Source organism: Hippopotamus amphibius, chromosome 2 (genome assembly GCF_030028045.1).
Source record: "Hippopotamus amphibius kiboko isolate mHipAmp2 chromosome 2, mHipAmp2.hap2, whole genome shotgun sequence".
Classification (NCBI taxonomy): domain Eukaryota; kingdom Metazoa; phylum Chordata; class Mammalia; order Artiodactyla; family Hippopotamidae; genus Hippopotamus; species Hippopotamus amphibius.
In genome coordinates this window covers 8,636,256-8,650,961 of record NC_080187.1, presented here as the reverse complement: position 1 = coordinate 8,650,961, position 14,706 = coordinate 8,636,256, and the positions used below count along the sequence as shown (strand labels likewise).

The 14,706-nt window shown below is 43.3% G+C and overlaps 1 protein-coding gene across 1 annotated transcript in view; it reads left to right on the top strand.

Moving 5' to 3' along the window:
- Nucleotides 1-14,706, top strand: part of GARNL3 (GTPase activating Rap/RanGAP domain like 3) — a 117,076-nt gene that overhangs the window by 41,328 nt on the left and 61,042 nt on the right. Inside the window, exons 4-7 of the mRNA XM_057725064.1 lie at nt 1,141-1,259; nt 7,516-7,580; nt 10,383-10,446; nt 12,279-12,305. Of these exons, the coding sequence (XP_057581047.1) occupies nt 1,141-1,259; nt 7,516-7,580; nt 10,383-10,446; nt 12,279-12,305 (275 nt within the window). The remainder of the gene's footprint in view (nt 1-1,140; nt 1,260-7,515; nt 7,581-10,382; nt 10,447-12,278; nt 12,306-14,706) is intronic.

The following is a 14,706-nucleotide window of genomic DNA, read 5'->3' as shown; positions in this document are numbered from 1 at the left end:
CATGTGCCAGGCAATGTGCTCTGGCAAAGGCAGATATGATCCCTGGCCTCATGGAGACTATAGACTGAGTTTGAATCCTGGTTTTGCCATTATCAACATAGAACCTTACACTAGATACTCCCACTTCTCTGAGTCTTAATTTCCTTATCTGTAAAGTGGGGGTATTACTAGTACCTACCTAGGAGGTTTGAACAGAAGTGTCAATGAGGCACACTAAGCCTGGTGCCTGGCACATACCAAGAGCTCTGTTGTGAATAGTGATGTACATTTGAAGTAAAGGGCTCATGTGAACATATGTGGAAAGGTGGAAAACAGGAGTATGGTTAGTGACAGAAGGTAATGGGAATGGAAGGGTAATCACTGTGGCAGGATTAGAAATGAGCTAGATAAATTGCTTATCAGGCTAATGCATTTATTTATTTGTAGAAGATATGATACTTGAGCTATAAATGAGAGTGAGCAGACCCAAATGATGTCTTTTTAAAAATCGGATACTGTATTATTCTAAGAAGTTCACTTATTTGGCAAGACATGTCTCTTTATAAAGAAAGAAGTTGGGGGAAAGTTGCTATCTTCCCAAATGCTTGAAAGCATAGTGCCTGGAGTAGTGATGACTTCAGAGAAAAGTGGGGCCATCAGTTTGGATGCCTTCAGCTGCCTCAACTGGCTTAAACAAGGAAGACAACAAGAAACCCAGGGAGAGGGCAGGCTGTGGGGTTGGTGGAGTCAGAGGCTCAGTGATGTCATCCATGCTGGCCCTCCTCAGGGTCACAAGATGGCTGCAGCAATTCCAGGCATCACTTCTAGACACCACCATGTCCAGGGAAAAAAGAAGGCCATCTTCAGGAGTGAGGAAGCCCTTCCAGAAATGCCTTAATACACTTTTCCTCCTGTCTCATTGGCCAGAATTGGGTCACATGTTCATTCCCGAGCCCACCCTGGCAAGGGGTACAGGAGAGCATGATTAGGATAGAGTCACCAGGTTGTGCCCCGAGCTAGGCTGAAGATTACTTTTCCCTGATCCTGTGGGAAGGGCTGGCTGCCTCCTGCAGTGCCGGCTGCCTCCTGCAGTGCCCACTTCTCCCAGTGCCTGGAGGAGCCAGCTGCATCTTCACTGTTCTGAACCTGCCTCTTTTCCAGTCCATCAGAACTACATTGGAAATGATGCAGAGAAGAGCCCCTTCTTCCTGTCGGTGACCCTCTCTGACCAAAACAATCAGCGTGTCCCTCAATACCGTGCAATCCTTTGGAGGAAAACAGTGAGTATCTGACCTGCACCTGGAGTTTCAGCACCACTCCAGAGTTTAATCAGTGTCATTGTCAGCCTTTTTCTACGAGGCTTTTTGAGTTTGGCTATTGAGGATTATCCTGTTCACAGGGGAGACCTTCACGCTCTGCGTTTAATGGCAACTTTTCCTACATAAGCCACTAAGTAGATGTGCTCATTCCCCTCAACCTCTTCCCTGTGGGATTACACAACTGTATTATTATCATCGCTGTTACTGATACTGAAAGTGATGAGCTGGCTCACCTTCAACTAAAAGAAACAAAATTTAGTGGAGGAATATAATACTGGCACAGCCCCTGGGGGACTCCTGTTTCCATGAGTCAGTCGGTCAACCACTGAATCGGCTGTGCTTCTAGGATTTCTTTGAGGCTTAGTTCCTTTTATCAATTTCACAGGGTAGAAAAGCAGCCCTGGCTCTAACAAGTACCTCCTGCCCACGGTGGGCTCTAGACACTGAGCTGGGGCAGCGGGCTGAAAGCAAGTCCTTTCAGCTTGAGGAAACGGGTCTTCCATTAGCTCAGCAAAGTTTTTTATGTTCCTTAGTGTTGCTTCTTTTCCTGTTCTGAATTTTTTCTAGTAATTCTTATATTTGACCTCTGTCTTTTATCTTTTCTCATTATCTTCTCTTGGTTTTTTTCACTTTGCTTCTCAGAGAATGTTTTAGAGACCTTATTGACACTGGAAAGAGCAAAGGGTTTGAAGTTAAGCAAACTAGGGTCACATCACCTCAATAACAAGCTCATTTTGTGTGAATCTGAGAAAATTGCTCGTGCCCTCTGAGCCTGCACTGTCTTCTTTGTAAAATGGGGAAAGTTCTGGGCTATGGCTCACAGGGTGGTGAGCATGAACAAGGCTACATGAATGAGACCTTGCTTGAAAATTTTCCCAGTGTCCCAAATGATCAAATCTTAAACTGGTTAGATGCCTAAAGGATAAAACATTTTATTCTTGAATTGGTGAGTACAGTGTATAATTTAAACAGCAATAAAACAAACCACACTTAGAAAATGTTAGTTCTATTATTTGGTGGTCCCACTTGATGGGTACATTTGTTGAAATCCAGTATTTAAATAATTGCATGCTGATTTTTATGTCAGCCACATAGTGTATCAAATTGCTATGTAGATATTTTTCGAAAAGAAATAGCACAGAAACTTAAAAGAACAGTAATTTTTTATACACACACACACACATTTGCGTGCATGCATACATATATAGCAATAAAGTGGCAACTTCAAAAAGCCCAGAAAGAATTTCCAGGAACCACTACAGAATAAACTGTGGCTAGGGACTTTTTATGATGATTAAAAATAGTACCAGTAATAACAATCAAATCTAATATTTATTGAGAACTTACTATATGCCAGGTGAGTCCTCCAAACGCATAGGTGTTATTACAGACTAGGGAGCGGAAATGAGTCCACATGCCATTAAGTGGCAGGCCGGCCAGAGCTCAGGACTGCATGCTGAGCTGTCATCACCACACATAATTAATTCTATATGTAATTCTTTGACTCATGCAGTCTCTCTCTCTATACTGTGAGCTCCATGAAAGGAGGGGACAAAACTGCTTTGTCGTCAGTCTCCCCACCAGCAAGCCCAGTGCCTGGCACATAGAAGGAGCTCGATAAATATCTGTTGAATGAATTCATGAAATGATTAATAACTAATGAATTGAAGTCCAGCTTAACCAGTGTGCTCTACTGCCTCTATTTATATAAACTTTTATGTTATGTTTCAGAAATTTTTCTTTTTTTAATCTCATTATTTTATTCTTTTTTTTCCTTTTAAAGACAGTTTCATTGAGATATAATTGACATACAATAAACTGTAGAAATTTTTCTTTCTTTAAGCAGGTTTAAGGTAAAAATGTGATATAAAATAGTTAGCTCTTACTTGTGAATTATTTTCTGCAGAGAAGTTTTGGCCTAACCCCTCCCCCGATGCCACTGCAGTCTGGGTTAGTCTTGCCATCAGCATGGCTATTCCTGAGGCAAGTGTAAGTGTCACTTTTAGAAGATAACACTGGAAAACAGGTGCCAGTTTTCCCCAAGTGCATGATCGTCTCTTCTCCTTAGTCACCTACTGAGAAGTGCTGGTGCCTTCATCTGAAGCCTCTTATCTTCTGCACCAGGAAGGCTCTTTTCTGCCCCCCTCCATTTTTTTTACTTATTAATTTTATGTTTGCCTATAACAGGATTCCAGTCTCTTCTGGCTTAAATATTCTCTTTGGATGACTCTGCCTCTTTTGGACAAATAATCAGCCTTTCCAATTTCTGTCCCCTAACCCTGTTGCTCTTGAAGTTAATGTCTGGGTGCATGAAGAGAGAGTTTCTGAGGCCTCATAGTGGTGGGAGAAGAGGACCTGGGATCCACACGGGGCCCTCTGGGTTCTTTCTGGTTTCTGTTGTGGAGGAGCAACCATTGAGGTGTAACTGGTCTCCTCCGGCTTTTGAGGGGGTCATTGGAGAACACCTGTCCCTGAAGTCCATGGTTCCGGCCATTTGCTTCCTGTAGTGAAGTCACTGCACACGTGAACCCTCTGACCTGATCCCAGGTCTCTGCCGGTTGCTGAGCCTCTCGGAAGCGCTGTACCCTCTCAGCCCTGGGTCAGATGGGAGGAGGCAGGAGCATTGCCTTAGGCTCCGGTCTCTAATCTTTCTGACCATCCAAGATGAGGGACAGTAGCTAGTTACTGCCCCTCATCCTGTTCAAACAGGTTCTACCTGGACTTCAGGAATCCTCCGGAAGGTCATGCCTGGGAAGTGAGCCTCTAGTCCAGGTGCCTCCAGGTCTTATCTTGATGTGCTTGCAGCTTCCCCACCCCCACCCCCATCGAGGCCTGTCCTCGGAATGGAGGCATCGAGGGCCCCAGCGCCTAACCCCTCAGCTTTCCTACCTCCCCTCTTCCTTCCTTCCACCAAGGCAGGCAGTCCGTGGCGCTCTTCTGCTACCTCCTCCTGGAAGAGATTTTCTCAGTCCTATCTTCTTCCTTCAGAAAACAGTCACTTCACCTCCTCACCTGGGATGGTTGCCAGGTACTGGGGGAGGAAGAGTAGGGCAAATGCAAGGGAAAGTTTTGCTTTTTTAAATTTCCAAAGATATTGTCCGTATTACATTATAAATTGTGATAAGCACTCTGAAGGAAATGAAGACAGAGAGCAAACAGGATGGCCTGCTAGTGAGCTAGTCCAGGGAACACTTCCTGAGGAGGTGACATTTAAAGAGACCGCAGGATGAAAGGGAACCAGCCACACAGAGATCGGGGGAGGAGCGGGGGGACAGAAGGAACAGGAAATGCAAGAGAAACAGGGGCCTTCTGGGGATGATTTTTGGTTGGTGAGAGAAGTCAGGGAGGTGGGGTTGAGACCCAGGACCACGGTGGAGGCAACATGGGGTGGGCAGAAGGAGCATTAGTCCCCTTCTTCTGAGAAGTGCCGGTGCCCAAATCCAGAGCTTCCTCTCTTGGCCCTAAATCACGTGCAGGGCTGGGTAGGTGTTTGCTGCCCACTGAAGGGCAATGAGGAGCTGAATATATCAAAGCAGAACATTGGCATCAGGGTCCGTTATCGAGCCCCTGTTGGCCCGAAACCAGCACTGGAGTCTGTGGGAAATCCAACAACGCAGGTGACTCAGCACTCCCTGCCTCCCCTCACCCCCCGCCCCTGCCCCGTGAGCTCACGTCCTCTTATTAAACAGAAACAGCTAAATGTAGGGACTTCCTTCGTGGCGCAGTGGTTAAGAATCCGCCTGCCAATGCAGGGGACATGGATTCGATCCCTGCCCCAAGAAGATCCTGCATGCTTTGGAGCCGCTAAGCCTGTGAGCCACAACTATTGAGCCTGCGTGCCACAAGAAGAGAAGCCACCACAATGAGGAGCCCACACATCACAATGAAGAGTAGCGCCCCCCCATCCCTGCAATTAGAAAAAGCCCATGTGCAGCAACGGAGACCCAATGCAGCCAATAACTAACTAACTAACTAACTAACTAAATAAATAAATAAATAAATAAATAAATGAGAAACACCTAAATGTGTAAACCCTGCTTGAAACTGTCTTGCACATCTCTGGCTGTGTTCCTTCTAAACCCATAGGGGAAAAAAAAATGATTCACACATGTAAAAATTCCATCCAGACAATACAGCAAGTTAAAAAAGAAAAGAAGAGGATAGGACTTCCCTGGTGGTCCAGTGGGTTAGACTCTGTGCTCCCAAAGCAGGGGCCAGGGAACTAGATCCCACAGGCTACAACTAAAGATCCCGCATGCCGCAACACAGATCCCGAGTGCCTCAACTAAGACCCGGCACAGCCAAAATAAATAATAAATAAATAAATAAATAAATATTCTTTTAAAAAAAGAAAATGACTCTCAAAAAAAAAAGTATCAAAATCCAGCTACTCAGAGATAATCACTGCAGCACCCTTCTCAACATCTGTCTGTAAACACACACACACACACACACACACACACACACATACACCAGCTGCATAAATGGAGTAATGTTGACATGCAATTCTGTATCCTGCTCTGCTCACTTAGTGTTGCCTGATATGCACTTGTACTTGACTTTCCCTGTGCATTTGTTGGTTCCAATGAAAACAGAGAACTGGAAGGTGTTTTTTCCTTGGAGAGCGACCCTGGAAAGCCAGAAAAGAAAGATGATGGCGAGGAATAGATTTACTCCTTCATGGTGAAGAAAAATACAGACGCACAATCCCATGAGCCCAGGGTTTCACATCTGTGTCGGCAGCTCATGACGATGTTACCAGCACCCAGGCAGGGCTGGATCCTCCCCCTCCTATTCCATACATTCCCCCCAAGGCTGCCCCGGGCTTCTCTTACAAAGCTGCCTCTGGTGTGTTTTGTGAGAAGAGAAGGTAGACAAGGTAGATGTTGAACAGGAAGGTCAGATTCAAGACCCTGATCTAGATGGGTTGGCATCCCACACAGGTGACCACAGTGTGAGATAAGCTGGGGCCAGTGAAAAAGCAAGGCCACGGGACTAACTCAGGTTTCAAGAGGTGGGTCATGTGGCATTTGAAAATGCATGTTCCTATCATAATATTTCTCTATATTTAGAATTTTTTAAATCTCTGTAATGCAAACTACAAAACAAACAAACAAACAAACAAAACCTCAACCTAATTTCCTTGGCTAGTAGAGAATCCATAAGAAGGGCCCTACCTAGTGCAGCTTCTGACACAACTGGAAAGGCATACTCGTCCCCAGCCTGGGGTAGGGGTGAGAATACCTGGTTCTCCAGGACCAAGGGTGTGAAAGTTTAGTTTGCTGAAAGAGATCATGGGCTTGAAAAGGTTGAGAAACTCTCCTCCTGTGCCATTGTCCAAGGCTCAAACACATGAGTTTGCAGACGCGTCCCCAAAACACAAGCAAACTTATATTTATTTCTTTGCCTGATTCCTAAAAGGAATGTCCTTACCCTTCTCTAGCTGTTTGTGCTGCCAGTGTTATTAGTGAAAGTTGGAAGGGGAATTTTATGTGTGGACTACTTCATAATCTCTAACAATGTAGTATAAATCCTTTGCGAATTATAAATCTGTATCATCTCTTTTTTGGAGATTATAAAGAGACTAGCCCTCATCTGTCCTGGGTGTGTAGACGTGGGACTGGGACATCGGGCAATCCTTCCTTCATTCCCTTTCGTTCAGCCCGTATTGATTACTTCCAATGAGTTGGTCACAGTGGGTACTCATTCAGAGAGGAAGAAACAATCTTTAAATAAGTAAACAGACAAATATAAAAGTACACATTATGAAAACTTCTCTGAAAGAGTCGGGTGATTTCTAGTTTAAAAAGTCTTTGACCTGGAGATATCACACTTGGGTTCCATTGAACATGTGGAGACTGTTTTCTTCTTCTGATTTCTGAGGCTGATCCAGTTCTTGGCTCAGAGTCCAAACCCCCTTCTCCTGTGGTTCAGATGGCTCATCTGCTCATCACAGCACCTGAGACACCGGGACCCAGCAGTCCAGACGCTGTAGAGTAACATTTAAAGTGTAAATGCCAGGTGGGGGTGGGGGGGGAGGGTGGAACATGCTGTTGAGCCCAAGAGTTTTTCCAACATAGAATGCATTTCTTCATATACGTGCCCCTTGAAGAAAAATGGGAAATAGTGGATGTGGGTTTCTTTTAAATAACGAGGTAAGGCTCTCTCAGAGATGGAAATTACCAACTTCTCACTGCTTTGCTGTTTTGACTTTCAGGGTACCCAGAAAATATGCCTTCCCTACAGCCCCACAAAAACACTCTCTGTGAAGTCCATCTTAAGGTGAGTACAAATGAGCAGAAACCCAACACCAGGCACCCATGAGTGGGTTTCTTCCTCTGATCATTCTGATGCCAGCGTGCTATTTCCTTGGGCCTTGGCGTTATACTTGACATTTTGCTAAGCACTCAACATGCATTACCTCATTGAATCCTCACAGAAACCCTATAGGACAGATAGTGTTATTCTCCCCATTTTATAGATGAGGAAATAGAGACCCAGAAGGACAAAGCCAAGATCACATAGGTTGTATGTAGTAGGACTGAAGCCCAAGTCTAGTCCGGCTGGTTCTGAGCTTTGCTCTCAAGCATCTCCGTCCTGCACGTGTTGCCTGCTTCTTTTTTCCTGCACACATGCAAATACTTTGGTTTTGTAAAGAAAATCAAGACATTTTTTTCCTTTCATTTTTCTGGTTTGAAATAGAAACTCAGATGTCAGCAAATGCTTCTCAGAGAGGAACGTGCTTCTTCTTCACCAAACAGAAAGTTAAATAAATGGAAGGAACTGCTTGCTGCTTGGTGTTCAGCTTCCTCTCGTGCCCCCACCTTTCCACCTCCCTCTCATCTCTCCCCAGTGTCGGGTGGCAGCCTCCCTCGGCAATGCCACCACTCAGGTTGGCCTGTTGCTTTGTCACCAGCTAAGATATTACATCATTGTAACAGTAGCTTCTGTTTGTCAGGCGCTGTGCTAAATGCTTTACAAGCCTTCTCTTAGGAAATCTTTAAACCAGCTCCGTAAAGTAGATCAGTTATTACTGCCACTCCACATAGGAGGAATCAGAGCCTCAGAGAGATGAAAGGATTTGACAAAGATCTCACAGCTGGTAAACCACAGAGCTGGGACTTAAACCTGGGTTCGTGTGACTCCGGGGCTTGGGCTGTCAACCACTAATGCCATCCTGTGTGATTCTGAGAGCTTATCCCGGTGGTCTGGTGATTTAGTCTCTATTTACCTGCAACTAGGTGGTGGCAGGAGGTGATGTTTTTCGATGTTGCCGCCCATGACTCGTACTTGCCAGAATGTCTAAGAGTGACAAACTTGACTGCCCCAAAAAAATAATTAAAAAAAAAAAAAAAAAGAAAGCAGTGAGTGAAGGTAGAGATAAATGATAAAACAGCACAAAACTTACTGGAGGCAAAGCCAACATAAGCTTTGATAAAGTCTGAAGATATCATTTGCAAGGACTTAGGTTTATATCAGTGACCCAGTCAGAAAGAAAGAGTTAAATGGTATCTCTATCTTCTATTTAAGAAGGCTGATTAATGGGTCATAAAAAGATATCTGTCCAAGATGGCAAAACAAATTGGAGGGGAGGATGAAAATTGGCACATTCTATCTTTGGAAAATGAAGTAGTATGAACTATTTCATTTATTCATTTATTCATTAATTCCTAGGTGATATATCAAGCACCCACTCTTTATTCATTAACCCAATAAATACTTACTTATTAAGCAAAAAAAAAAAACTTGACAGTCAGTTAGGGATTACAATTGGCCGATGAAAGATTAAGAAGCAAAAAATTGTATATCTCATGTTCAAGCTTCACTTCATCTTCAAATTACAGACCTTCTCTCCACTGCTCTAGGCCCCCTGATTTTTCTCCCGGCCAGTCTGAAGCCTGAGCTAAGAGGACATCAGTGGAGAGGTTAACCTTTTTGTTGCACACAGAAGTATCTTGCTGCTTCTAAATCTTAACTTGCTTTGAGAGTAATACTTTGAATTATCTTGGCTTAAATTTCTGTGAATCCTTTTCTTCTTCTTCTTCTAAAGAGAAGTTACTCCAGCTCCTTTCTTCTGTATATTTAAAGACCAGGGACTTCACTGAGTTGTAATTTCATTTAGTTCTCTGAGTAGGCCTTCACTTTTCAGTCCTCCACTCATAGCCAGAGCAAGCTGCAGCAGGAGAGTATTTTTAAAGATGCCAAGATTAAAGCTTCTACAGTTGCTGCCAATCGAAGAAAAGATTTTATCTCTGTTACAATCATGAACTTGGAAACTTAAGAGAAAATTAAAATATAAATACTATGGAGTCAGATAAGCCTGAGTTCAAATCATGGCTCCACTACTTCACAGCCTTGTTATCCTCAACTGGTTGCTTAACTTCTGAGCCTCAGTTTCCTCATCCTTAAAGTGGGGATAAAATAGTACTTGCCTCATAGAGATTAAATGAGATAATCTATGTAAAGCCTTTAGCAAGGTGCCTGGCATATAGTAAGTACTCTGTAAATATTAGCTATTATTTTTACCTTTCATTTACAAATATGAGGATCTTGCTAAAAGGGGCCTTAGAGATCATCTAGTCCAATTTCCTTGTTTTACCTCTAGAGGAACTTAGCTCAAGGAAATTCACGTTGCTTGTCCAAAGCAAAACATAAAAGAACAATCCTGTTAAGAACAGCCTTTTGCCCTAAGTGGGAGAGGGATTGCCAAAGGAAGAAAGATGTCAGGTCATCTTAATTACATTTCATTTTATCATTAATTGCTATGTAAAAGTCAATGAGTCACTTTTTTGGTAAATGAAAGTCAAAATCATGGAGATTAGTCAAGGTCTCCTGAAGCAGATGCTCTTAATTCCCCCCTCCCTCTCCTACTCTGTGAGTGTGCTCAGGGTACAGCCACCACCATTGGTTACTCGTGTATGTTCCTTCACTGATCGCTCCATGTTGGTTTGTACCTGCTGTGGCCCTTCAGAGAATCCAGCTACAATTTTCTAGGAGATAATACTTAGTTTTTCTGAGGACCTGAGACTGGCTCTGCGTTAAGTTTCCACCACACTGCAGCTCACTCTGTCCGTTCTATTTCAGTGCCATGAATCTGGACAAATTCGAGAAAGGCCCCAGGGAAATTTTTCATCCTGAGATACAAAAGGTAACAGAGAATTTTGTGCTTCATAATTGTATAAATTTGATCACAGTGTTAGAACTGACAAATCATCCATGATTCTTAGCCTAGGATCCCAACCAGAATCACCAGTAGTTGTCATCGTGGAGAACCTCCCACCTGAGATTCTGATGAAATCGGTCTCAGGTAGGGGCTGGGAGTCTGTCGTTTTCAGAAATTCAGGGGATAGAAGGTGTCCAGAAAGCCGTCCTATTTTTTAAGGACTTACTGTTAAGGGAAAGCGTTCTGCCTTGGGAGAAGAAAAGTTTAGAGTCATGAACTAGTTAGTGGTCCACCAGAAAAATGTCAACCAAACTTTTGTCTTTCAGCTGCAATCAATTTTGCTTTGAAATTCTCACCTTGAAACTTATAAACGCAGCTGTCACTAATGGTGTGACAGTTGTGTGTCAGAGTTGAGCTTCAAGGAATTGGCAGGCCAGGTGGGGTGACTCGGGAAGAGACAGGTTGGGTTCTATCCAGGAGGCAGCAGGAGCCAGTAGAATCTTTAAGCAGAGGAGCGTCATGCTTAAATCTTCTTTGTAGGGAAGTAATTCAGGCAGTATGAGAAGGATGATGGAAGGGTGCGTGATCTTTGCGTGCATACCTTCACAGTACAGTTAGCTTTTATATAAATTTACTGGCTCTTAACGTAGCTTTATCCAAAATGTATAGAATTGTGAGTTCCCGTGTCTTTTGTTCTAATTTAATTTTTAAAATAGTATTTGTACATTAACTCAACCCCAGAAGGAGCTGAGGCAAAAATGGTTGTATCAGGTTAAACTTCAAGCAACTTTAAGCCATAATGTGCTTAATAGTAATTCTGTATAGCAACCTGAAAAACAAATTAGAATTAAAAATTCAGTACCAGTGTGCCCTTGTTTACTTCATTTGTGCCAGTTATCATACTCAGTCCTTTCCTTCTTGGAGCCCGGGTGTGACCCCCAGACACTGGGCCCAAAACCTATGAGCCTTTAGAATGCTTCTTGCTGCATCTTGCTGCTGAGCAGTTCCCCTCTGCCCAGAGAGGTCACCCCTGGTCAGCCATCCTTATCTGCTTGCTCTCTCCCACAAAATGAAACAGGACAAGAAAACGAGATACAGCAACCTTCTGCCTGTTTATATCATAACCCTATGCCTGCTTTTCACCAAACAAAAGACACTTTGACACCCTCCCTTCCATTCACGAACTTTCCCTCCATCCTGTGTGTGTGTGTGTGTGCGCGTGTGTGTGTGTGTGTGTGTGTGTGTGTGCGCGCGCGTGCGCAACTTACCAGCAGTAGTTCCCCTGCTGTCATCAGGTGTTTGTAGATTTTCCTTAGGAAGCCTTGAACAACAGCCTTCCGGTATAGGGAAAAGAGTTCTTACAAATCACTGGATCTGAAAAGTAAATAGGAAATAAACCAATTGCACTCTAAAGAAGGCATCTTTCCACTGAGTGGGAAGGTGGCTGATGTGCTTTTAAAATGTTATTTGTCTGTTTCTGGCTGCTATTCTGTGGTAACATTTTTCTCAGCAAAATCTTCCCAGAAGCTGCGTGTGATAAGCTAGCTTTAAGTGAAAAGAGAAACCTAGGTATCTGTGTGTTTCTTCCCACTGCTATGCATCATCTTTGTTTCCCAATAGTTGTGGTATAATATGCCTTTCCTAAATGACTGGGTATTGTATAAAAAGCTGTAGAGCTAAATTTGAATGTTTTAAGCATTTCAAGGGGGAGAAAAGTGGTGTCAATGTCAGTAGACTGAAGCTTGGCTTTCACAGAAAGCCAACATAAAATCATCACCATTCAGCATGGACATAACTTTTTGAACTTCATTTGACAGGACTTGCTGGTTCTTGAAGAACAAGAGGTAAGTGGTCTCACGAGATGTCCAGTCCACCTCTGTATTTGTAAATGAGCTTCCCCTTCACCAGGACAACAGTCTTTTTCTCCCAGGCATACCTCTCCGTGGATTTGTAGAGCGAGTCACTTATCACTGTAAGATTTAATTGACATATTTTCTTGGGTATATTTCAGAATTTTCTATGCAGCTAGCTATAAAGATAGAAAAACAATCAAGCTGCTTAAATCTGCTTGGAAATATTCGAATTTTAACTTCACAATCAGGGTGAAGAATGAAGTTTTCATTTTCATTCAGTTAAAGCTAGAGTACTTTATCAGCACCCTCAACTTACAGAATGCCATGTTATTTGCATGTTTTCATTCCCCGTTGTCACACTTTTTAAAAAAAATATGTTAGGTTTTCCAAGTCCATAACTAATATACAGAAATATCTGAAATATTATCAATAGACAGTTGAGTAAATCGGCAGAGTACATGTATACTGTGCCTCTCGGTAAATGACAGTATCATCTGTCCAGTTGCTCAGGCCAAACTTGGAAACATCCGTGACACCTCTCCTTCTCACCCCCCGCCCCCATCTAATCCATCAGCACATTCTATTGACACTTCTTCAAGACATATCCCTAATCAAACGTTTTTCAATGCTTCCACCACCACCGCTCAAATCCCTCCACGGCAGCCCCGCCGTCTCCTGCCTGGACTCTGCAGAGTCTTCAGCTCTTCTCCCTGCTTCCCCTCTTGCCCTCTCTTCTAGTTTCCATAGAGTATCCTAACATGCCAAGCCAGGTCCTCCCTAAGCTCGGAACTCAGTGGCTTCCCTTCCTACTCAGAGTGAAGCCCGGAGTCCTCACCGCAGCCCAAGGGGCCTGCAGGGTGTGGGCGGTGCCACCTCTCCATCCTCTGCTCCGCACTAACCACACTGACTTCCTTCTTCCTCTTCCTTAGGAAGCCTGCTGTTCCCACTGCAGGGGTGCTCTTCCCAGATGTCTCACGGCTCACACCCTCACTTGATTAACATCTGTGCTCAGCGAGGCCTTCTCCAGTCACCCTATCTAAAATCTCTCACCCACTGCCCTTCTACACTGCTTTGTTTATCTTCTTAACACATGGATTTCACTTATTCACTTTTTATCTGTTGCCCCCATTAGAATGTAAGCACCATGAGAGAATGGACTTACTCAATTTTGTTCACTGCTGTATCTTCAGAGCCTAGAACAGTGCAGATAGAGGACACAGAGTAAATATTTGTTGGTTGAATAAGTGAATTATGTATTGATTGAATGAATTATGAAATACTATGATGCTATTAAAAAGAATTAGGTAGACCGTTATTTACTGGCATGGAAAGATTTCCATGACATAGTATTTACTGAGAAAAAGCAATTCCCAAGGCAATACTTACAGTACAATCCCAGTTGTTTTTATAAACACAGATTTCTATGTATATTCATTCACTCCTCCATTCATTGATTCAACAAACGTTTACTGAAGTCTGACTGCGGGTGTACTGTGTACTGTTTGAGGCATTGGGTATACATTGATGAACAAGACTAGGTCCCTTCTTCACAGAGCCTACAATCTGCTGGGCTAAGACAAACTAAGCAGGTCAACAACAAACATAAACCCTGTACTGTCCATGGCCCCAAGGGCTGTGGGGAAAGTAAACAAGGCAGGTGATGCGGGGTAAGGGGCAGGTTTTATACACTGACCAAACAGGGATGGTTTCTCTGAAGCAACGGCGTCTCAGCTGATTCCTGAACATGGCGAGGTAAATGCGAGGAAGGAGGCTGAGGGCTTGCACCCCAGGAGTTGCTTTGGACAGGTCAGTGGAAGTGCAGGGTGGGCTGCGGCAGAGAGAGGGGAGAAGGAGACATCTACATTTTAATCTACATGTTGTCCATGCTTGCTGCTAAAGAATCCATGAACTCCAAGTGTAGTATATAAAGGCAAAAAATAAGTCATACTCATTTCTGGCAAACATTTGAAAATACAGAAATGCACAAAAGACAAAAGGAAAATATCACCTACAATCACAGAGAAAACTAGTATTGGTATAGTATCACATTTTGATATATATGTTTGTTATGTTTTATATAAAATTAGGATTATACTATATGTAGTTTTTATGTCTCAAAATTACTCTACTCACTAACTCACAGGTATTTATTGAGCACCCACAGAGTTCATGCACCTGCCCCTTGTGACCAATACAGAAATTTATCAATGGAAAATGTGAAAGCTCCCCCACTTTGCCACTGCCACCCTCCCCTGAAGAACTCTTGTTCACTATTTGGTATATATCCTCTCATACTTTTCTTTGGATCTCCCAAATTTTCAAAAAGGAGTAGCTGATCTCTTTGTTTCTCAATTTTATTTCCCTACTAAGGGGGTATTTGCTAGAAGCAACA